This window comes from Prinia subflava, chromosome 3, assembly GCF_021018805.1.
Source record: "Prinia subflava isolate CZ2003 ecotype Zambia chromosome 3, Cam_Psub_1.2, whole genome shotgun sequence".
Lineage (NCBI taxonomy): Eukaryota > Metazoa > Chordata > Aves > Passeriformes > Cisticolidae > Prinia > Prinia subflava.
In genome coordinates, this window is record NC_086249.1 from 101,387,237 (window position 1) to 101,413,005 (window position 25,769).

Below are 25,769 nucleotides of genomic sequence, written 5' to 3' on the forward strand. Positions count from 1 at the left end.
CCCAAAGAGCTACAGATGGCAAAGAACCCAGTCATATTTCCTTATTTTACTGTTATGGAATTCTTTATAAGTTTATTACTTTTTTTTTTTTTTTAGTCTTTACAGGGCTGGATGACATCAGTTAAGTTACTGGAATTTGTATTGGTAAAGGAAGGGAGGGAAGAGTGTGAAGGAAGGGTGATATTTGGGAGCTGTGTGAGATCTGGGAAACTGAAGAGTGCTGAATCACATCAAGGTTGTTATATAAGGCAGGTCTGAAGTCAGACAGGAACAGCCTTGTAAACTTGGGCAGTTTATCTAAAATTACAAACTGTCGTGCAGTGCAAACTTACATGGATGAAACAACTGTCCTCTATGTGCTTTGTTTGTTAAAGAAAGAACTTACAAAAGAACTGTGAGAGTTTTTAGATTGCCTTGGGTGTAGTTTGGCCTCCTTTTATAAAGTACTTTTGCTCTCTGCTACTTCCTATTTTTACAGTTGCATGGGGTTGGTAATTGAGCATTATTTTCATGCATTGTTCATTTCATGATATACAGTCTATAGTTCCTTTCATGAAAAAAGCATTCTATTTCTTTTTTTTCTTCCCAATAGATTTTTCTGATGGTCTGAATTTTCATAGATTTTTCTGATGGTCTGCTCTGAAACAACCAGGTTGTTTTCTGTCAGAATTTGATGCATGGGTTGTTTTGTTGCTATTACAGTAAGCATTGTGTTGATCATGTGGAACAAAAAGAGAAGGAAAAAACACTTTAGAAAATATATTCTGGATATATACTCTAGTGACAGGAATGGAGGTGAAAGGTTAGGAAGATGCTGTATTTTGCCATTTACCAGATCAATACTCCCTCTGTGCTGATGAGATGTTATTTCCTTTCATAGAACTACCTGTGTGGATAGTTTTGAAGGTGTTGGGTTGCATTATGCTGCATATTCCTAAATAGACCATTTTTTGCTGTAATCTTTGGGTACTCACATATCAGTGTAATATGTCCTGCAAAATAATTGAGTTTCTGCAATTTTTGACTACAAAGGCACTGTGGCACCTTAACTCTGCATTTAAAAAAGTTTATTTGACTTGAAATGTTGTGAAGTAAATATCTCAGCTTGGATAAAAGCCCATCTGACTTTCATTCTTGCATTCAAGTAGTTCTCTCAATGTTTCTTCTTATGTGCCTATGCTAAAATAAATCTCCCTTCTGTGCAATGTACTTTCATTCTGATTTCTTTTTAAAACTCCCCTGTGTCAACATGTTGGGGGAGGTGAGGAGGACTGTGGGGGATGAAGGGATGCAAAGGGCAGTTCAGGAGAGGGAGACAACAGCTAGAACTGCAGTTCGTAGATGTTGATGCTCCTGGGAATATAAAGATATCAAGTGTAAATGTCTGCCATGATTATCAGTTCTGACATATTCTGAGGAGGCAGGATTAGAAGCTCAGCAAGGAGTAAGATATTCCTGATTTTAGCCAAACATGATGGCAGATATCTGGCACCTGTAGGAAGTTATTTTGGTCGTCTCATGGTTGCGTTATAATGGACTTGATCATTCTGAACTCCTTTATGTAATACCTGAGTTTGGGCAGGTCTGTCCTGCAGAAACTCCATTGCATGAGTGAATTGAGTGTAAGGGTATAAAACATCTGGATCTGTTGCACTGACACAGTTGTCCAGGGCAGGGGACACCCAGAAACCCTATTGCAGATTTGGGGCTGCAGGAGGCATCACTAGAGTGATTCCTGGGAGAGTTCCTGGTTTTATCCAGCATTCAGATCAGATCTCTGCTTAGGCATGGCACTGCTGCTGCAGCCTTGTCTGGTTTGATAATCTTGATTAAAGAGTGTTTGTGGCCTTTGCAGGTAGGTGAATGTTCACATATTGTGTGTTAGGAATTGTGTGCCTGCAGCTGTAGCAACATAGAGTTAGAATAAATCAAACTTTTTGGTACAGCTATGTTAGGGAGCAACAAATTCCTTTATGCTGATTCTCTGAAGTGTTTGAGCTGTTAGGGACATCTCTGTGCTTGGGGAATGAAGATTTCTAGAAACTGGTAAATCAAGGGGATTGTGGACAAGTTATGAGGAACAAGACAACACTGCTGAAGTCTATTATTCTGTGTTAATTCATCAGAGAGTAGCATCCTGCTGGCTTAAGTTTTTTTATAAGTATTGTGTTTTATCAGAGTAACAGAGGGTAACGCAGGTACTTGAACATTTCTATTCACATGTGAATAAATTGAAGGATTGACAAGGCACAGCATTTAGAAATGTATCTTAAAATGTTGGATGTTAGTGTGAAAATGACTTATTTCTTTTTGAAGGAAGACTCTGCTGTGGAATTGGGTGCTAGAACTTAGATTGAGGATGCCTGAGAAAGAAAAGAGACCTCAATTTATTCAGCTACATTCAACTGTAGTATCTCTTTATCAAGCAGTGCTTGGAATGTCAGTGTCAGTCAGAAAGTCTGAATGTTCCTTGAAATGTTTAAGGAACACTTAATTAGTGAGTTACATCCTCCAACATGAATTCAGATATAGAATTCTTGTTAGCTGTTGACTTTTGCTGGAAAGTTGCCTAGAAGGAAAGTAAATCTGTCAGGAACTCGTTATCATTTTATGAAAATGGCCTTAATCACCCTTCTTTTTAATAAAGATTTCAATTATGTGGACAAAGTAAAAACATCAAAGAAGTTTTGTAAACCCCAGGAAGGCTTTTCAAAGACCTAATTCAGTGTTACAGTCAATTTTAAGAACATCTGAGTGCAAATGTGGTGCAAACTGAATTTACAGTTGCAAGGCTATACTGGTCTAGTTAAGAAAAAATAGGGAAATTGAACAGGGAAAAGTAAATCCCATAATTTTGTTGTAGCAAGGTGTGAGGTGTTAGTTAAGTTCTGGAAAACACCTATTTGGTACTCCCCTGCCTGTGTTTACTCAAATTAGTAGAATGAATTACTGTCAAAATTTTCACCTTTTTTCATATTTATTTCTTAAATTATTCTTGAAAATAAAATTGTGGCTATATGGATACAAATAGGAGAATTTCCCCTCACTTTTCTCAGGTAATCTTTATAAAACAGAGAAGAACCCAAAACCGTACAGAGAAAAAAAACTCTCCAAAAATCAAACCAGAAAAACAAACAAAAAAACCCAAACCAAAATCCACCAAAATCCCCTGAGCTGAAATTCTCTTCAGAAAGCCAAATGCCAAAGGAAAATTGAGTTGTGTATGTGGGTGCTGATCATGGAAGAGGGATGTGATCTCAGTGTTGTTGCTGGTTTGTTGCAGTAAGCAATTTTATAACACTCCTTATTATGTTGAACTAAAGTGTATTTGAGTGCCAGGTAATATTTTAAAATGCTGTTCTATAATTAGAGCTGTGTAGAAATTTCTCAAGCTTATGGCTTGTAATTAGTAGAAAGGCTTTTTTGTTCCAAAGAGCTAAAGTAACTAAAGACCACAGATGTCAGTTTTTAAGTGTGACCTGTTGCTTGTTTTAAATGTTTTATGCAGCTTTTTTCATCCCTCTGCTTTTTTTTTTTTGTTTTGTTCAGTGAAAGATCTTTATCTTGTATGTTTCCTTAATACTATAAAATAGGAAAATAATAATAAAAACTACTCTTTGTCTGTTTTACTGTCTCTTTTTCTCCAGACTGTAAGTCTGTTTCTCCCTTTATAAACAGTTGGACAAAAAGCAATTACTCGACATACTGATAACAGCAAATAAGAGAACATTTTGCACCTTAGAGATCCTTTATAAGACAGCAATTTTCCACTTCATTGACTCACAACTGTTTTATTTTCTGCAATAAACTTAAAAAATCAAGTAGTTTTTTAAACAGAGTCCATCAAAAATTTCATTATTTTTTAATTAGCTGTAAATGCTTGGATTAATTGAAACAGTGCGGTTGTATAGGATCAGTAGAAATTTCTGGAACAGACACCCTCCTGGAACAAAAGTTGAAGAAGTAGGGTGATTTGTAAACACTGCTTTTTATTCAAGCCCGTAGGTTTTTGAAACTTTTTTTTTAAAGAAAATGGTTATTCTGTATAAAGAGATAAATTTCCCCTTAAGGGTCCTCAGAGAACAACATTTTAAAATTACACAAAAAGGCTTTAACATAAATTACTGCCCCATAGCAACACAGGGTACCTACAGAAAAATCAAAAAGAAACCATGTGTTTGATCAGAGAAATGTTGAGAAAAACTGGTCAGGAAAGCAAGTTTCAAAAATTCTCACTGAAGGTGGAGTTTGCTGAGATGAAGAGATTGCAAAAGGAACTGGGAGATACAGCAGTAACCTACAGATGGGTACATTAAAAACCTGCAATTCAGGGTGTATTTGCAAATCAAAATGATAGGGTAGGAATAGAATAAATAGAAAGAGCAAATGGCGAATCAGAAAGTGAAAAATAAAATCAGGAATTAAATAAATATTCAGTGTCTCTGTGAAACATGGAGATACTAATAATAATACCTTCTCTATGCTCTTTAATTCTGCCTGACAATGTAATGGTTGTCAGTGAAACACCACCCCTCACTTTTGACTAGAACAAGTTTTTGGATTTCAGTCCTTTAACTTCGAAGGATTCTGATGAAGACCTTCTGCTTATGTTTTGAGAAGGTATAAAATACAACTGAAAAATAATACTTTCAAGACTTCTGCTGTAGACTGAGAGGGGGAGACAAGCATGATGATGTGTTATGGAACAGCAAATGAAAAACAGAGATAATTTTGTCCTAATTTTTAGATATTGATGAGAGTGGGTCATCATAATGGAGATAAAAAGCATTTTTATGGGATTTAATGGGGATAAACATTTTCCAAGGAGACTGTTATGGAAAGCAGTCTGAAAATAGTCTGAGTCTGATAGTGGGTGATAAAACAGGATGGGGGAAATGATCATGTCCATAAAAAAGAAAAGCAGAAAAGGGGAGGGGAAAGGTTGAGGAGAGAAAAATCTGTAAGGCCAAGTGAGATTGAACAAATAATATGAGGAAGAGGAAAATGTGTCTAGAAGGAAGAATGGCAGGATGTGGGGGAAGGAAATTTCTGGTCTTGCTGATAATTAGAATGAAAAGAAGATGAGAAAAGAAAGCTCAAACTTTAGGGCTAAGAGCATATGGGGAGAAGGGAGGAAGGTATATATAGAATAATACCAGAGTGGTTGTGAGACATCTGATCTGAAACTTTTACCAGCTTTCTCCCTAAAAGCAATCTCTGTGTCATAAATTCACTGGGCATGCTGGGAGAGATTACAAATAAAATAATAATTAAAAAAAGCCTTCCTTGGATTTTTCTTTTTTAACTGTTCAGGTGAGGAGTCCAGTATCATCCTCCATCAAAGGGCCTGGATGGCCTCTGTTTTGAGGAAGGAATAAGAAACTAGAGTGTGAAACACTGAGGATTACTCAGGGAACCAGATAAACAGATCATAAAAATCAGGGATGTTTAGAGTGGAACAAAAGACTTCAACTGGTAAAACTGAGCTTTGTGCCCTGACCTTGCTGGAGAGCCCCTGGCAAGGGGGAGGAGTGAGTTAAGATGACCGAGACTCCACTCTCAGTAATTAAACAACAAAGATTTTTTTAATGTATGTAGCTGCTACTGCAGATGGTGATAGCTTAACAATTTACTGTCACAAAATAAAGTGGTTTACAGTAATAAAGGATCTAGCAAGTGCACCAAGTCTTTTACTGAAATGCTGATAAAAAATAGAAGAGAGCATATTTGCCATAATAATTAGGTTTTGGGGGGGCAGTGGATGAGAGCAGTTCTGGTGAAAACTGCACTTTGATCCTGAGCTATACTGGCAAAACAAAAAGAGTGGGAAAAATGAAATGCAGCAGATACAGCTTCATCATAATAACAGATTTTGAAAGATTAATGATTTTATATCGTGAGCTTGTCCCTTTAGATGTCATAGTGGAGGGAAACTGCATTTAAGATGATAGAGGAAAAGACAGAAAAGTTGTTAAAAGAACCAGACCCAGGAGAAATTTGGAGTATGAAGACTACTAAATGAAGGGCTAAATTTATGAATTGTGCACCTTATAATGTCTTCTCTATTGAAATGCTTGGAAGCTTTGGTAATGCTGTAAATGGGGTTATGTCAGCAATCCCATAGCTGTGATCAGTTAGTGTGATTAATCTGTGACATGAAAAAATTGGGATTTTTAAATGCAAACTTTTGTGTTTATCAAGGCTGGGATTCTGTCTCTTAATGAATTAGGCATATCTTTTCAAAATACTTAAGAGAAATTTATTAATAAATAAAGGGAAATGCTGGAAAGGTAATGAGATTGTGTTGCCAGTAACACTTGGTTATTTATAAAATGTACAAAAAATAGAGCAAATTAATAACTGTATTGGGGTTTAAGAAAAAGATGTTTTAGTATTGCATGCTAAAAATAAACATAGGTTTTTGAAAGTAAAGCAGACAAGTTGAAAGAAGTATCTTTTTTTTTTTTTAATGAAATGTTGTTAAATTAATGCCAGCGAGAAAGATTAAGAAGGAAATGTGTTGTTATTTTATGCTGTTTAATTAGAGGAAAGCACAACTTATTTCTAGTTTAGAGAAGAACATATGTTTATCCAGGTATTTCTTAAGGAGTAATAAATCTTCAGAGTTATAGGTTGGGGTTTTGTGTATTGTGGGGGAGGTGTGGATATGGGTGTGTCTGAAATTCAGTCCGTCTGTCAGCTTAAACACAGAGGATTCTGAGGTAGTCCCATCAAACCATGATAATTGATAATATAAACAAATAGTGTAGCATGTCCAATTTTGTGTACAGGAAAACTATACAGGGATCTAATAATTAACTCTTACTAGATGAATTATGTAATGAGATTATGACAGGAGGGTGTCTTCCCTCTCCTTGAAAGGTATCAAGACAAGGTGTAAAATCTTAAAAAGACTATGACTGGCAAATTTAATTAATACATTTTGACATGTTGTCTTTGACCTCATGATAAATTTGATAAATTAGCTTTTTAAAATGTCTCTTTCTATTAACTGTTATCACACAAAACAGGGGAATTCCCTTCCACATGTAAACCTCATGCATCTGTTTGCATCCCAACAAGCTGTAGATGCTTTTAGGGAGCACTCATGTTGCTCTCTGATTAGAAATACTTTGCATTTGTCCTAAATTAGAAAAAAACCCACATTATTTCAGTGTCTGCAGTTCTGATTTTTTTTTTTAATGTCTATTCATTCATTAAGCTAATCCTCCCTTTTAATCAATGGATTAATGAGAACACAGAAGTTTGAAAAATCTAGTATACTGAAAATGTTAAGGAGGAAATAATATGCTTTGGGGAGAAATTTTTTTGGAGCCAGGAGGAGGAGGAGGCAAGACAATCTCAGAGAGAACACTCTCCCCTCACCCTGGAAATGCCAGTTGTTCCCAGACAATGTTCATTACATTTTCTTATGGGGACTTCACCCTGGAAATTCAGCAGGAATGCAGCTCTTGCACCTCTGTATGTGTGATCTCTGTCTTGAAGCCCAAACAAAAGTATCATGAGGATTGATGGAAAAGTCTCTTCAGAAAAGCTTTTTATTCACGTTGAATTCTCCTGCTGCAGAAGTTTCCTTTGTGCAGAATAAAAACTGTCATCATTCATGTGCTAGTATTTAGATTAATAGCATGCTTCCCTTGTTCAGTCCCTGGGATGAGGATTCAGGATGCAGAAATATTAGATGTGCTGGAGTGTGGCAGTGGAGTTCCATCAATCCCAAATGCTCGGAGAGAGGCGTTTTTAGTTGAGTAGAACATTCTGACTCGAATGGGGGATGCATCTCCAGCAGGCAGGAATAATACTTGAATGTTGGTAGCACTGAGTGACCAAATGTCTCTCTTTCTAAATATAAGCAATTAGTTTGGAAATGCTTGTGATGCTTTTTCAAAAGCCTGTTGTGTGCAGAAGCCACAGTAGTGACTTGGTGCTCTGTGTGATTGCTTGTTCCTTGCATGGAAAAAGTTAAACCCCACTGCCCTGGTTTTCATATTTCTAGTTTGTAGATTCCTGTTTGATCTGTAACTTGATACAGTGGCTCATTAATGAACGGCTTTTCTTCAGAAATGGTTCTTTCACATTTTCAGATCCATTCTTTAAGAAGAGGAAATGTTTGCTGAGTTTTAGAAACAAAGAATTGCTTCATTTTGCAAGTTGTGTGTTTTTGAATTTGCTCTCTCCGGAACTGTCATCTCAATTCTGGTTTTTTTTAAATACTCTTTCATGCATATACCTAATAAAAGTATTGAGCTTGCATGCTTTCCTCCTTTTCTGAAGGATGCAGATTCAGCCTCTTCCATGTGGTGGGTGTGAGTGGTGGAAGTGTGAGTGGATCTGGTGCAAAGAGATGGAGAAGGCAGCAGGTGGGAAGGTTGGGACACAAGGAGCTTGGGTCTCCTTAAAGAGTCCCTGAGTAGCCTGTGTGAGGCAATTAAGTTCATGCTTTGAAGAAAAGGCAGATAATTCAAAATGGTTTTAGATTAGTGTTTGAGCATGACTGTGCTCTGAAATAAATGTAGCTGTTTTCCCTTTTTTCCTCATTCAGTCTTTCTTTTTGGATTAAGTTTACTTAGTATTTTTCTTATTGAAGCATTGATTCAAACTCTTCAGAATTCTCAGGGTCATCAGAAAAGCAGCAATAAAGCTGTGTTAGCAGATATAACAGCTAACGCTGATTAACATATTTTCTAAAGATACTTCAGGTCTTGTTTTTCTTTCCTCCCAAGGAATATTGGGTTCCATTTAATTTATTTACATATTGGACTCTTGATTATTGGGATCAGGCACAGATCTGTTTCCAGGGATCTTAATGATGTAATCAGAACTTCATGAACTTTTGCTGAAAACAAGCTGGAAAATCTGATTCCAATCCTAATAAACACTGTGGAAAGGGAAATGACTGGGTTTCAGTCATACCTGCAGTTTAGAAAGGAAAGAAGATGATGAGCTGATAATAATTCTGAAATATTTTTGTTAAAGCTAAGAGCTAGAAACCCATAGGGGTGACAGAGAAGGGGGAATGTCTTTATTTTCTGTTCTGTTGTCATCTGCTGCAGGAAATTCCTGCCTACTGCATCTTCCAGAAGGTTTTGTATCACTGCTTGTATGGGAAGTTGGGTTAGTTTTGCAGAAGGCTGCAGACTCACAGTTTTAATTGTTTCAAAAAGCAACTGAACAAATTCAGGGAAGAAAAATCCATTAAAAGCAATTAGATACAAAGACATTTTGTTTAGCTTTAGAAACCTTTGAACCACAAATCACTCTAAGTTAGGATGGTATTTTTGCTAGGGGAAGGCTTAAACTAATGGTGGGAAAGGGAATGAAGTTACACTTACATGTAAGTGCAACAGCAACATTTTAAAAATTCAGTGTTACTTCTAAATTGTATGATAGCTTGTCCCTTCCCTCCAGGATCACCTACCCATTGTTGTGTTTCCATTTACTCACATAGCCTTTACCTGTGACACAGGAAGGATGATTGATTTAAATGCAGTCATTGGATGTTGTCTGGAGCAGAATTACTCCGTGAAGCTATACAAGAATCAAGAATTTCAGTACATGATCTCTTTTCTCCCCCTGAAATCCATAAAAACACAGTAAAATAAATGAAATCATCCGTCTGGTTCATAATGGAGCATTATAATCCTGTCTCAATTCTGGTTTTGATCTCAAAATCTGGGCAAACAGAGCCCTCTGTCTGTCTGAATTACATAAGAAAAGCTTGTCTTGAAGGCAACTTCATTTCACTCAGGGTGAGTGAGATTCAGAGGAATGTAAACCTTTTTCTCTCCTCAGCTTTCTTCCCTGTGCATTGTTGTCAGACACATTCCTTGAGAGTCTCTCCTGGGTCACCATGGCTGTAGTGCTGTCTTTTATAGAGAACCTGTAGGTTCTGCTTGCTGGAGATTTTTCCTGACCTGGGCTTTCATTAAAGAGCAAACTGAAGCAAACAGATGATGAGTGTCACTTGGGAGGTCAAGACAAACCCAGATGGGTGCTGTCACAGGAAGGCAACTTGTCTTAAACTGAGAATAAATATTAAGTGCTGACTGGAAAAACAGTACAAAATGCAAATGGCTCTAAAGGAACACAACTGATATTTTTGGAAATTTTTAATGTACTTCTGTTCAGCGATTTTCCTAATTCTAGTGTTTTGCTAGACATGTATCTCCTAATTCCTGTGGCATCTTTCTGTGTTCCCTGTTAACTAACCTCCTGAACCTTGATTTTTTTATCTTCCCCTGGAATTCTGGTTGTGTATTCTTAGTCTTACAGCCTGTACATACAAACTGGGGGATGTGTGTGTTTGAGATGTTTTGCTGATTGAGGCTCAGGAGCAAGTGCCAGGGCTAGGGGTTTATTAGGTGTCTGGAACCCAGGGAATCTCTGAGGTGTTGAGCAGTGTCTTGAAGCACTGATTTGTTCCATGGTGACTCATTGTTCTGGCTGTGAAAAGAAGGTGGTCGACAGTTTTGTAATCACTGGGAAGAATGTCCCAAATAATCTGCCTTGTCCACAAGGGATTACTCTGTCCTAAGTGGAAAAAAAATTCCTGTGCTGTGGCAGTCAAGTGTGAGATAAAAAACAATTCATTGGTCCGGGCTATCAAACCCAGCTAAACCCAGAGGTTGATTTTCTCCTGAGGCACTTAGGTGGATTTGGCTTCTAGAAAGAGATGTTGAAGAGTGGGGTGGCTGTGTCTAATGAAGTCACAGTTTTCATAAAGCCAGGTTAAGGTAAAAACCTTGATACAGAAACTCCCACTTCAATGCAGGTAAATAAGACAGGACTTAAAAAGAAACATCAGGCTAATAATCTGTTTGTTTACTGAAAAGAATGTGAATTTTAGGCCTGAAAAGTACTTGTTGGAGGCCAGACACATAGTGAAGACACTAAACAGGTTTAAAAGTGCTTGAGAGACATGGTATATTATTAAGAGAAGCTGAGAAGTAAAAAATGGTAGAATTAGATAAGTAATTATCACCTTAAACAATTAAATATGCCGTGGACTGCTTAAAGCACATCTTGAAGTGGATGTGTTTGAGTTTAAGAACAGGATCAAATGTAATATTGAAAATATGGTAAAAAGAGAGAAGCAGCACAAAACTTCCTATCCTAAATGCTTCTGTTAAGACTTCAAGCAAATTGGACCTTCCAGAAAATTAGAAAGAAGAAATTGTATTTTCTTCTTTGCCTTGATGTTGATCATTAAGAGACCTTTTTATGCTCCCTGCCTGCTGTGTTCCCTGTCTGTCAGAGCAGGCATTCTGTGGCTGTGGTTTAACTCTCAAGGAGTAAATTTGTTGTATTTTATGTTGGGAGTTCTTTCTGGCAGAGCAGTACTTAGGTACCCTTAATTCTCATATCTTCCTGTGCTAGTACTTGTTCTCCAGTAGATTTGAGAGACAGATTTCTTCTTTTGTTAAGCAAAGAACTGTAAAGAGATTAGTAATTTCCAGGTAGGATGATTATGCCTTCCCATTTTTAGATCTAAGTGACCACAAGGTGATGATCCCAGGTTTATGAAGCTGCTCACATCTTTGTCTCCATGGTCTGGAACTGTCTTTGTGTGGCTCTGACTTACTTCATCTTTGATATCTGCAATTGAGAAATGGTCCTGAAATTGCTTGATAATAGACAACTGGACTTGAGAAGAAAGTGTAAGAAAGCTGTAAATTATTTTGTTAAATTTTACTCTAAATGAGAAGGTAGATTTGGATTACACTGCGATCACACATTCAGAGAAGATGAGGAAGAAAATTCCCACATTTTTGATCTAAGAAAATAAATATAAATTGGTGTATATCAGACAGTGTCATGGAAAAGTTGTAAATGTGGGGCTGATATGATGATTTTAATGATTGGAAGTGAAAGTGAGTATTTGTACTGTAAAATAGAAAATAAATTTTATGTGTTGAATGATACAGATTTAAAGTACAGAAAAAGATTTTGGAGAATTATATCAAATTCAGTTTCATATGGCATGTTGATATTTTTAAGCAGCAGTATTTGAAAGTATTTGTATCCACCATCTCACAGCTCACAGTCTTGAGGGAACTGGCCTTAGTATCAGAAAAAGTAGAGTATGAAAAAAAGCTAAAAGCCCAGACAGTATTTGGTTTAATAAAGAACAATATAGAAGCCTGTACAGGAAAGGATGGTCTTATATAAAGGATAAGTATAGTTCAGTGTGACATTTTTCTAGAATCCAATCATCCTCCTCTCTAAAGCAGAACAGAAGAATGAAATTTCAGATAAATGATCAAAGCATATCCAAGAACTGTTTGCAGAGGAGACAGACAGGAGGGAGGGTGACTCTACACCTACCATGTAGACAGGTTAAAAAGGGATTCTGCTCACTCTTGCAAGTGTAAGGGGGTGTCCAGTCACACCAAGGAGCAGCAATTAGAACTAAAATTAATTTGTGAAACTCAGCAAGGTGTCTTTAAATAAGAGCTCTCTGAGATTTGCAAAAGGACGTTGAATTAAGAGAGGGGGAGAAAATCCTCATTCGATGGTGTTGGTTAATTTGCCCTTTTTCTCTTATCTCTCTTCTTTCAGGCTGTCAGCTGAGTTTAGGAATAAACTGACAGAGGAAAAGTTTTTAAAGCTACCAACTTGGAGATGTTTCTTACCTAGTATGGTGAGGTAGTAGTCAGAAGTGAGGAAACACTAGTGGATTTAAAAAATGTTTCAGTTCCCAATACGAGACAGTCGTGGTGTTTCCATTTGCAGTTTGTCCGAGTTAATTTCTCAGAAATTAAACTGTTGACAGAAGTAATTAAGTAAAGTCAGGTACAGCAGCAGTGATGCAATGGTAAGAAGAAAAGGGATTTGTGAGGGAGGATGAGGAAACCTGAGCTCTGGATCAGAGGAGGGAAGAGCTGCAGTGCAGGATAAGCAGAGATAGGGAGGGTGAAAGAAGTGTCCTGTCATTTGGCTTGTTTGTATTTTTTCTTGCTTTGTTTTGCCTCTAGAAACTGACAGCTCTTAAACTCACTAGTCTATATATTCACAGAGTGGGCTGAAAATTTACTGAGGTACAGTTTTCTGTTCAGAAATGATGATTTGATGGAATTGAAATGCTCTGTGGGAATGGTTGGTGGGCTGCCCAGCTGCTTTGCTCTGCTCTTGGCTGCTGGCCATCCAGTCTGCTCCCCCAGCTGCCTGTCATGTGGGCCTGCTGCCTTGGCTCTTGGATCCCATTTTAAGTATTTGTACATTCTAACAAATAAAACAGCAAATCACCAATTAGAACACCAATTAGCCATCACTGCTTAACCAGCTACTGTCTTAATTGAACAATCATTTCCAGTAATAATTGATTGATCCCTAACTAGCAACCATTAATCAATGATCTTGCATTTCAGTTCCTAAAACAAGCCTTTAAAAATTGACACATTCTTGTTTAAATTTTTGAAACATTTGTAAGAATACATAAAATATATGCCCTAAAATATGCTATCAATAACACTTATATTTTTTAGATGTTACTGATAATTGTAAAAATAAAGTCAAGATTGAAACAGCTAGAGAGGTTTTTTCTAAAGCTGATACTCAGAATTTTGTTGCAAATGTGGGATTTGTTCAGTTTACAGTTTACAGAACAAACTGTTCTTATGCTGGAGCTAATGAAGGCTGGACAATGAGGGGCTGGTGTCTGTTGTCCTTTCACACCTCCTGTCCTTCCTTCCCCCACTTAAGCACACACAAACTGAAACTCCTCTAGTTTTCCTTGTGAAGCATCCTGAATGACATCTTGTTTCCTACAGCATCTCTGAGCAGGAAAAACACATGCTTGATCTAAGTGTTTTTTCCCAAAGAGGAGAGAGTAATTAACCTCTGTGTGCTTTCTGAAAGTAGGCCTTGGCTTGGGGGTTCATTTTCCTACCCAACAGGCATTTGCAGTGACATTACTTCAGTTTTTCAACTTTGGGAAGTCTTGCTTTCTCTAAAACTCATTTGAAGGCAGCTTAACAGGTTCAAGAGTTACTCAGCTGGAAAGAACAACATAAAAGCAGCAACAGCATTCTTAGGGGACTTGGTTAAAAATTAACCTTTGAATTTTTCCATTAAGCAGAGGTCCGGATTCAGCTGGGTTTTTGTTACTGCCCGGCGTAATGTGGCTTAAGATTCAAGGGGAACAACCATAGAGAGTTTTGTAATTTAATTTTTGTGATTATTTTCCTTTGGTTTTTGGTCTGTTTGTGTGTATTTGAATCTCTTCATAGTCAATCATGCCTTAGTACATTCAGCTTGTCCACTCCCATTTTCTACGGAGTGCCTGAGGTAGAGCAGCTGTGCAATTAATGATAGTAAGGCATTTTTCCAACACTAGTGATTCTCCAGCAGTGAGAAAGTGACAGGGAAATAATGGGGCTACTTGTCAACTCAGTGGGATTCCTATCTTTGCTGGAATGGGCTGGAAAAACGGTGAATCAAGGACAGAAAATTCCATGCTAGTAGTTCTACCTCGTAAAATGTTTTGAAGATGATGGATGTAAATGGTGATGATCACTTACCATATGAAAGAGAATAAAACATTTCAATAAACTGTCCAGATGTCATAGTCCAAAAAAGGTGTTTCAGAAGTGTTTGTGTGTACACATGAGCCAGCATTAGTTTCTGTACTTAGAAAATATTTGTGAGGAGATCTAATAGTTTCTGTGAGGTCAGTATATCTAGATGGTGAAAAGGAAAGCTAAATCCTTTAGTGAGTATGAAATAAGAGCAGTACTCACCAAAGAAAAGCAGAGGTTTTTGAGAAGACCTGCTCAGTGTTTAATTTGCTTGTGCTGATGAATATTTGGGCCCCACCTCAAGGGTATTGGCAAAATAAGGAAGTGCCTACAGGACAGCATGATGGGGAGAATCTGTCTTCTTCAGTGCACATTTGTTTTTGATAATAAATTTCCCCAAGCTCAAGAACAGTTCATCCTGACTCGAGGGAAGTTGTGTAAAAGGGAAAGGAATCCTGCATGGATGAACAAGATGCTCCTGACAGAACTAAGGCATAAAAAAGAAGCATACAGGAGGCAGAAGCAAGGATAGATGGCTCTGGAGAAATATAGAGAGATGATCCAGGCATCCAGGGATCTCATAAGGAAAGCCAAAGCCCACATGGAGTTGAATTTGGTGAGGGATGTGAAGGGCAACAAGAGAGCTTCTGCAAGGGTATCAGCAGCAAAAGGAAGATGGAAGAATATGCAGGTCTGCCACTAAATAAGGCAGATGACACAGGATATGGGAAACACTGAGGTACTTCATATTGGCAGCTTAAGGGCTTTACTGGTAGGACTCACCTTCAAGACCCTTGAGATGGTTCATCAGGTCTAGACCCAGGAAGATTTCTTCTTAAAACAGGATCAAATTTGGGAACATTTAAAAAATATCTACCAGTCCATGGGACCTGCTGGGATACATCAGTGACTGCTGAGGGAGCTGATCTCTGCCACTGTGAGACTACTCTCAGTTATCCTGTTAAGGTTATGGTGATGGGGAAGGTTCCTGAGGCCTGGAATAAAGCAAATTTCACTCCTGCCCTCAAGAATGACAAGAAGGAATATCATGGGAGCTACAGGCCAGTCAGCTTCACCTCCATCCTTGCAAAGGTGGCAGAGCAAATTATCCTGGAAACTGTTTCCAGCACATTCAGGGCAGGCAAGTCACTGGAAGCAATCACCATGAATTTATGAAGGAGAAATAATGCTTGATGAACCTGATAGCTGTCTGCAACCCAGTGAGTAACTTGGTTTGTGTTTATTTTAGTAAGGCTTTCCACACTGTCTGCTATAATATGCTCACAGACAGACTGATGAAATACAGACTAGATAGGTGGTCAGTGAGATAGATTGAAAATTGGCTCACCTGGACTCAGAGGATTGTGATCAGCATCTGTCATGGTCAAACCCCAGAAGGCAACTTCAGTACCACACAGCCACTTGCTCACTACCTCCTTTACTGATGGTGGGAAGAAGAATTGGGGAAAAAGAAAGGGTAAAACGAAGTGGGCTGAGATAAAAACAGTTTGTTTAAAGTGAAATGAATTAAGACACAATAATAGTAATACTAATGTTAACAATAATGATGATTTTAACAAAAAAAAGAGAGAAAGGAAAAACCCAAGAAAAACAATCACTGAACAATAAAATTGCTCACCACGCACTGAGCAGTCAGAGGAGGGATCATTCCCTCCTGGCCAACCCCTCTGTGCTGATGTACTGCACATGACTTTGTGTGGGATGGGATATCCCTGTGCCCACTTTGGATCAGCTGTCCCAAGCCTTCTGCCTCCCTGAGAAGGGAAAAGTCTGGGTTTAGGGTGAGCACCACTCAGTAACAACTGAAACGTGTGTGTGTTTGCATTATTCCTGTCCTGAATCCAAAGCACAGCGCTGCAGTGGCTGCTGAGAAGAAAATGAACTCTATTGCAGCCAAAACCAGCAGATAGCACAAAGTCCAGCTGGAGGCCAGCCATCTGTGGTTTACCCTTGGTTTCAGAGGGGACCAGTGCTCTTTAGCACCTTGGGTTGATGACCTGTGTTAGAGGGTAGAGTGCACCTTCAGCAGGGCTGCGGACAGAACCGAGGTGGGGAGAGGTGACACAGCTGTGCTGCTGTTCAGAGGGAGCTGAGCACCCCCAGGAGCCTCCTGGTGCTCAACAGAGGCCAAGTCCTTTGTCTCTGGAGAAACAACCCAGTGCAGCAGCCCAGGCTGGAGAACAGCTTTAGAGGAAAGGACCTGGGGGTCCTGGTGCATGAGGTGACCGTGAGCCAGCAAAGGCAGCCAGTGGCATCCTGGGCTGTGTGAGGAACAGCATGGCCACCACTTTAAAGGATGATCTTTCCTCTCTGCTGAGCTGCTTGCAGAGTTCTGGGTCTGGTGCTGGGCTCCCGAGTAGAGTGGAGTGGGGAGGTAGTGGAGCAAGCCCAGCAAAGGGCCAGGAGGATGTGTGAAGGCACAGAACATCTCTCATGCAGGCACTGGAGGCTGAGAGAGCTGAGTTTGTTCAGCCTGGAGAAGCCTCAGGAGTGTCTTATTCAATTTTACAAATAAACAGAGCTAGAATCTTCTTGGTCTTGCATAATCAAAGAAGGAAAAGCAGCAGACACAAATGGAAAACACAAAATTCTTATTAAACACATGAAAATGTATTTATTTCTTTAATTGCGAAGATGATTGAACAGTGGAGAAGGTTGCCTAGAGGGTTTGTGGGGCCTGTGTCCTTGGGGACAGTCAAAATTCAATTGGACATCATCCTTGGAATGTTCTAGTTGTCCCTTCCTTGACAAGAGGGTTGGACTAGGTGATCTCCAGAGAGATTGTCTCTTTTTGTGCAAACATTTGATAAATTGGTTTAGTTATAAAGCATCCAGTGTCAAGCATGGCTTTCTGTTTGGAGCTACAGGGGGTGTTTTTTCATAAAGTCATGTATCATACAAAATAAATTAGAAGCTTTGTGATTGTTAACAGCATTCAGGGAATCTGTAGGGAGACTATTATATTTGGTTAGATGAATCATCTGTATAAAATGTCTGTCAAGGTGAATTTAATCCTTTGTGTGTTGCACAACACCTTTGCTCACTTGATTCATGTCAGAAAAATACTGTTTCCTTTTAAAATACTTAAATTATTGAGAATATTTGTACCAAGTGAAAAGTGAAGATGTTTACATCAAAGTGAAATATTTTAAGGCTTGTAAGTCAGGTGCCCATAGCAATGATCACAATTTAGACACTGCTTGGCTGTTTGTGTGGCCAATTTGGAGGTTCACTAGTTGATCAGAAGTCCCATTTGCCAATGAACCTAGGTTAATTTATGGATAAAGAAATACATGATTTACAAAACTGCATAAATTCCATCATCAGTGAAGAAGATTTGAGTTAGTTAATGTTGTTTTGTCAGCTTGTCATTTTCATAGGACAGTGCTCCCCACAAGGTAGTTGTAACACAATTTATTGTTCAGGAGGGTTTGAAATAATGAATGTCTGTTGAATTAATTACAGTTTGTGGGTTTCAATAATTTTTCAGTAGTCTTGTCTTGATGTACCTGTCCTTCTCTGTGTGTCAAGAAGCTTTTATTTACAGGTAGTGCTGGAAAGCCACTTGGAGGGTAACAAGGCTCCCACTTGAGCTTGTTCACACAGATGTGTGTTTTAGTCCCTGAGTAAAAGTGGTCCCCACACTTTTACTCAGGGACTAAAGCACACAGAAGTGTTTCAGTGGGGCAGCCGTGTTCCCAAGAAATTAAAAGAGAGGTTTTCATGCAGAGGGGAGCTGCAGGGAATGTGGAAATGCAGCACTGGTGGGAAACTGCAAAGGATAAATGTACTCTTTCCTAAAGAGGAGATGGGTATGATGACCAAGACAGCATAGTAATTTCAGAGTTAGGTACTACTTACAATGGGAAAGAAACTCACAATTTGTAGATGATGTGGAGTTTTTATTAGATTTCTATTTGTTTTTATTTTGGCTTAATTTCTAGTAAGAATTTTTCTGTCATATGAAGAAAAGTAGTTTTTATGAATTAAGAAAGATGGATTTCTTCTGGAAGTAGTAGGTGTATTTTGGCAATATTTACTCTCAGAAAAGATCTACTTCAAGAAAATGAGGAATTACTTTGTAGCTATTTACCAAGATATTACATATGACAGAATATATTTGTCACAGGAATAATGACTTTTATATTTTAATTGCTTTCACATGGCTACTGGGATGTAGACACAGTAACAAATTTTGGAATACTGTGAGTATTGCTCAAGAACCAGAGTCATGCAAACATGTTAAAAACAGCTGTATTTAAAAATCTTTTATAAATGTGATGATTTTTACTGTACTATAAAGCTTCCTGAAGACCTTGAAGAAGACAAAACTAGTGATCCTAATTTGTGATACACACAAGGATATTAGTATTTTTGCACGTGATTGGAACTTGCAGCACATGTAGATAGATAGCTCTCTTTTTCGTGTTTATACAATTCTAAACAAATTTTATTTGGATGCTCCCCTCCTTCTCCTGAGCACGTATAATCTCTGTGCTAGAGCCTGTCAGCTCCCAAAGGCCTGGAGCTGTTTGTGCACAGGGACCTAAGTGGAATTTTTTATTTGGTACAAGCTCTCTAGGGAGCTGTTACTATGTATTGAGTAGTGTCAGGAGGAAGAATTAGGCACCAGAGTGTCAAAACTTCATCTTTCTTTTTTTTTATTATTTTTATTTTAGTAAAGAAATAAACATATTCGCACGTTTAAGCACAAAAACTGTTCTTTTGCTTTGAACAGGTGGCTGAGAGACCCTGTGACCACAGGATGCTGCATAAACTGTAAAACCTTGTTTTCCTGGTTAGGTTTTCTGAGGAGCAGTGGCTGCCTGCCCACGTGTGTGTTCTGCAGCCTGGTGTGATGTGGCCTGGGCTCAGGGTTCCACTGCTCGGGGCAGCTCAGGAGGGGCCAGTCAGACCCTTCTAGAGGCAATCTAAATATTCATCAAAGACTCTCTGATTCCTGTCAGTAGCAAGCAAATGAAAAGCAGTCACTGATCTCTCACAAGGATGCTGAATGTTATCTTTTTTCCGTAGTTTTTCTTCAGGCTTCCATTAACCAACTACATGGGAACTTTTTCTCCTGTTTTGGTTATTATATAGTATGGTGGGATACACTTTGTTTTCTGACTAAATACCAACTTTCTAATTAAATGAAAGGTTTATTTTACCTGCATCTGTCCCTTCTCCATAGAGTCACAAAGAATCACAGAATAGTCAGGGTTGGAGGGACCTCTGGAGATCATCCAGTCCAACCTCCTTCCAAGGCAGGGCCACCCAGAGCAGGTGACACAGGAACGTGTCCAGGTGGGTCTGGAATGTCTCCAGAGAGGGAAACTCCACACCCTCCCTGGGCAGCTGTTCCAGAGCTCTGCCACCCTCCATGGAAGGAAGTTCTATCTCGTGTTGAGGTGGAACTTCCCGTGTTTTATTTTATGCCCATTGCTCCTTGTCCTGTTGCTGGGCACCATTGAAAAGAGTCTGGCACCATCCTCCTGGCACCCACCTTGGAGATATTCATATGTAAGGATAGAAGAGCTGATGCATTTGCCTGTGTGTGTCACTGGCTAAGGACCTGCATGAAGAAGGCTGGCTGGAGGCTGTGATGTTATCTCATGTTTTTATCCACCTTGTACTGACCCATAGATGTTGCTTTCTCTCAAGTGAAGTATTTCCATGTGACTTCCGAGGTTTCAGTGATATTTAGGAGGTCATTGTAGGTTTGAAAGACATTTTGGTGGGAGCAGTGTAGACTTAAAAAGCTTTTACTTGTGGTAACGCTGTTGTTAATGGGGGTCCACAAATGAAATTGCCTGGGAAACTGATCCAGTTAAAAAATTCTTTTTATTTAGATACTAATAATTCAGATCACTTCTGGCATCCAGCTGGCTGTAGTACTGCAAAGATGATTGTGTCAGCACAAGTGAGAGAGGCAGTGCTAGGGAATGTTTATGAATCAGCAGTGCTGGGAACTATGGCAAAAACTTTTCATTTTTAAATTGCAAAGACCTGGCTGGATGCTGCCCAGAGACTGCTTTGAGTTTTTAATGTCTTTTTCTACTCTGACTCTCTAGATGTGCCTGTTGAAGAGATTTTAATTTGCAAGCATAGCTTTAAAGTTAATTCCTGTGTTTATAGAACACCAGTTTGGAGTCTGGAACAGGGTCTCAGTTTGTGTGTGGCAGATAAGAGCATTACTGGTGAAAAACATCTGGGCCCAGATGTGGCAGCCACACATTGGCAGAGCGAGTGTGAGATGGCTGTGGGTGACCTGAATGTGGGGGTGGCCAGGACAGGTGCATTTCTGTGCCCCTGTGCTTGTAGAGAAGTGTCACTGGTGGCCTGGGCTGAGGGATTTCTGTGGGACCTGCTGGCTGCACCCTTGAAAGACAGAAAAAAAGGCTTTATGTGGACTTGGCCTGAAATGCCTGGAGAACAGAACACAGGGAACTTTGGGGATTATTTCCATCTTCTGCTTCAAAGAGCCTATAAATGGGTTGAGTTTTGATAGAAGGCCTGTGAGATGGGTGGAGTCCTTGTCATTGCTGAATTTTTTGTTTCCTTGATCACTTAAACAAGACCAAAAAGTCTTCCATGGGCTTATTCATACCAGATACATAAAAAGATGCATGCAAATACATTTTTGCCTTCTGAGTTACCTGTTGACAAAATGTGTAGACCACATTCTTTTAGAAAATAAAATTGAAATGTTGCTCGGCATTAAATAGTGCGTGTAATAGCAGAATGCACAATATCAACTTGACAATTTCCTTAAATTGCATAAGCGTGGAAAATGGAAAGAGATATTTGAGCCATCTAGTGGTTGGTATGAAACATTTTAATGTTTTTTGATAGTTCATAGAAAATGTAAATTATGTCAGCTTGGAAATAGCATTTCTGATTTATCAGTGTTTTGTAGCTTGGCAGTAGAATAAAAAAACCCCAAGCATTCAGCTTCAGATTTGAGGCACAGTCTGTTTGGATTTGTATTTCGTTTCACTCAAGATTCTAGTGAAAAGAGATATCTGATAACACCAAAATTAAATTAGAAGTTAGTAGCCAAAGAATGCATTTTGCTAGCATGAGATCTTCATGAATTTTGAGGGTTGTTAGAAAGTTCAAGGAAAGGACTGTAATAAGATAATTTTGTTTTCTGCTTTTCACTGAAAAATGTTTGGAAAGCAGAAGAGACCTTAAATTCTATTTGTAGCTATTTATAGCAGGGACTAAATCACAGGAGTGATCTTTACTGGAACACATGGAATGGTTTTCTTTGGGAGAAACTTGTCAAAACTAATGGAGCAAACTGAAAACTGATTTCTTAAGGTGGGGTGTGTTCCTAACAAACACGATTTTCAAAAGGACATTTTATAGATGAAGATTTGGGTAGTGATCCTGCTTGGTCCTGATCTGCATTAAGCTGTGATGGCATTTCATATTGGCTGTTGCCAGTAGGAACCTGATGGTATTCTGCAAAAGTAATGAACTTTATGTGGATCTCACCTTGAATTCTTTGTGGCAAAGTGCAGCCATACATTGGGACACTGTGATGTCTTCCAGCCCTTATGAGTCCTGTCCATGATCAAATGCAGTTTAAAAGTTTAATTAAGTTTTTAATCTTAGCTTATTATATATTAATGTTATCAAAAAACAGTTGATACCTGGTGGTGCATATGGTTAGAGCTGTATTATTTCAGAACAGATTAATTCATGATCCATACTGACATTTCAAAATCTGCCCCTTTGCATTTGAAGTGAAGTGTTACAGGTACAAATAATAAGTCTTGCCCTGTATTTTATTGAGAAGAGAGCATCATCTTAAGATATTTTTAAGGTCAGTCTCAAAAGACTTAGGGCCAAAGGAGAATGAGAGAGAAAGGGGAAACCAGGCACAGAACAAAGGACAGAACAGTGATGGTTTATTTGTAGTGCTGTGAGGACCATCTGAAAGCTTTGTGTGAACTTGATACATAACTTAAATTTTGACAAATCACCTGCATCTTGGTTCTGTTGTGCCTTTCAAGTTGATTGTTGTTAATCCTTAGCATCAAAATATCAGGGATTTTTCTGAATCTGTTTCTTGGACTGTGAATTCTAATAGATTTCATAAGAGGATGTCAAATTCTTTATGATTGAAGAGTTTTTAGTTGTCTGGCACATTTTTGTTTGAATTTTGCAGTGTGGCGATGAGGGATTTTTGTGATCACTGTTGTTCTCAGTCTCTACAGTGAACTAAACTTTGTCGAGATGTGAAATATCAGAGGAAACACTGGACAGTCCTGTTAGGTTCTGTCTGAAAAACAAGCTGGCCTGAAGATAGTGAAAGCTCCTGGCAGGCTGTATTTTGTAGGCTTGCATGTTGCACACATGAAAATCTATCTTATTTCTTTGTTTAAATTGACTTTTCAGTCAGGGCATTGCGTGTGCTCAGCTTTTGAGCTGGCCTTCTTCCTGATCTTCCTGCTGCCAGAGCACACTTAGAACGTGTAAAGAACATGGGATTGGAGATCTTTTATCTTTATGATGTCTGTGTTGTGCTTTTGTTCCATGAAACAGGAATGTGGGTTTACAGTAGTATTAAAGTATCCTCTTCTCTTGTTTATGCACTTCTCTCTCCACTCCTCCTGTTAACATCTTGCAGTGCTCTGATTGCTGGAGTGTCTGGTCACACCACAGCGTTTTCCTGGAAGCTGTCCATTGCTGAAGCTATGATCCAGCTGCATTCATGAAAGGATCTCTGACATTTCCCCTGGTTTTAATTTGCATTTAGAAGATGCAAATGAGGGATCATGAAATTGTCATACTGGATCCTGTTTCTGATGAATGCTGCTCTTTGAATTGTCTTCTGGTTACTGAATATTTTATAGGAAAAACTTGGTTATAACTTATATTTGGATTGGGTTTAAGTCATAATTAGTATTCCTTTTGTGGAAGTCCTTAGAAATTTGACTTGTTAAAGAACTGCATACAAGTGGCAGAGAGGTTATCTTGAAGTGCAGTCTTCAACAATTGAAATTCCAGCTCTTGTCCATGTGTCAGAGCTTAGGGGTGCATTCCTGGTTTCTCAGAATCAGAATTATAGATGAGAAAAGCCTGAAAATGTGTCTTAGGCAGCATGTACAATGTCCCCTGTAAATAATGGAATTGTTCTGCTCCATAAAAAACAAATGTGCTGTGGCATAACTTGACAAAAGGAAAAGCAATTTGTTTATTTTTCCTAATTTAGGAAATATGTAATAATTATTTGTGGAACTGGATAGTTAAACATTCATTAAATATTGTTAGTAATTTCACTTTAGAACTAAGTCATAGCTTACATGAAAAGAAAATGGAGGGAAAATAGATTTCCAGAATGATTTTTGTTGTTATGCTTTAGTTTTTACCTTTTGCAGATAGGGGGATAGGAAATAGAAATTGGATTTATGGTGAAGAAATATGATTGTCATAGGTTTGAAGTTGATAGTCTGTATATTTTGGTATTCAGAAAAGTGAAATCTCCTTAAGCATATTTTCAGGTTCATTTAATTAGTGTTCTACATCAGACACTGGAATTAGAATGTGTAGCTTTGTTTTCTTTTATGTCAGTATAAATTATTGTGACTACGAAACGGTGCTTGGTCATAAACTATTTATTTTCCTTATATTAAATTGCCAAAGATTTCTACTCCATCATTTCCTTCCCTGCTGTTGCACAAGTAGAACAGAGCACATCACTTTCTCTGATGTAAAAGTAATTGAGTATTGTAGTTATTCTTCCACCAGAATATCCCCTTTTTTGTGACCATGGAGAACCACTGCTTATTTTTTTAGTGTCTGCCTGTCTTTTCATTGCTTCTTTTTGCCTCTTCCTGTTCAAGGCAAATTTTAAATATATCTGTCTTATAATGGAAATATAATATCAAAGGATGGATAAAATATCAGAAACTCACTCTTACCTGGTTTTAAACATTGTTTCTTTCCTTTACAGAATGCTGCCTTTTTATATGGCCTTGGTTTGGTCTACTTCCATTACAATGCCTTTCAATGGTAAGTTGGAATAAGCTGACGGTGTCAGTATTGTGTGGTGTCCCATCAGTTCAGTGTGAGTTAAAGCAGTTTGATTTTATTACAGATATGGTGTTTGCAGATGTTACTGTCCTTGGTCAGTATCTGTCTTACTGTAACATATTTGGGGCAGCCCCAACAGTTCCATAAAGCACTTCAGGAAAAGAGTTTGCGCTCCCTTTAACACAATTCAGCACTGGGGCTGGAGCAGTGACTCAACAGGCTTTGGGGAATATTTGTCATTCATAGTCTGTAGCCTGGGTTTGTTGGAAATCCTGTTATAAAACACATTCTCGGAGAGAGGTGGTAAATGAGGCTGGTTTTCATTTTGCTTGGTGGGCAGAAATTTTGACAGAGCTGCATTAGGTGAGGGGTTTGGATGTGAGGAACAATAAGCTCAGATGGAATCAGTGTTTCAATCTGGTGTAAAAACTTGGGGTTAAAAGAGCTGTGATTTCTGTCAGGGCTTAGAGGACTGAGTGGGGCTTTTGTTAAGGTTGGGGGCAGGGTTGGGTTCCAGTTGGGGTTTTGGTTTTACTTTATCAGTGATGAGATTGGTGAATGGAATGGATTCAGTCACAGGGGTTCTATTGAACGGTCCTCAGACTTTTATTGGTGTTAATCCTGTGGAGATAAGAGTTAATTCATGGGGAAAAAGTCAGAGAGGTACAATGTTCAGGCCAGTGCTTTTTTACACTCAGTGTGGAGACTGTTAGTACAGTAAGTGTGACTTCACTACTTGATTGATTATTAAAAGTTCCACTGTGTTACTAAAATAAGCCTGATTGCAGTTATGGATGCAGTGAGTGACCACTGACTGGTGGCTGGGAGCAATGAAGCAGGATTTCTCCCTCCACCCCTCTCCTTAAATTGTTCCTATGTATCTCTAAGACAAAAGATTTATCCTTGCCTCAGGATAACGTACACAAACTTTTATTCTTCAAATTAAAATAAGTTGGTTAAATCACGAGCTCAAAACATGGATTATTTTGTCTTGCAGTTTACTGCTTTCTTCATTGATAGTGGTGGAATGAATGCCATTGATTTGTTGTATTGTACAGGGCATGCAATTCTGTTGCATTCTTAATTAACAAGAGAAGAACAGAAAAGTTTTCAGAAAGCCTGAGAATCCACTGTTTTAAGATTGTGATGAGACTTGGTTGAATTTTA

At 38.5% G+C, this 25,769-nt stretch overlaps 1 protein-coding gene across 16 annotated transcripts in view; it reads left to right on the top strand.

Moving 5' to 3' along the window:
- Nucleotides 1-25,769, top strand: part of KDM6A (lysine demethylase 6A) — a 149,282-nt gene that overhangs the window by 46,911 nt on the left and 76,602 nt on the right. For all 16 annotated transcript variants that reach the window (XR_010079755.1, XM_063393057.1, XM_063393058.1 and 13 more), the window contains exon 5: nt 24,523-24,581. Coding sequence is in view for 15 of the 16 variants with exons in the window: in XM_063393057.1 (XP_063249127.1) it covers nt 24,523-24,581 (59 nt within the window). In the remaining variant the exon portion in view is untranslated. The remainder of the gene's footprint in view (nt 1-24,522; nt 24,582-25,769) is intronic.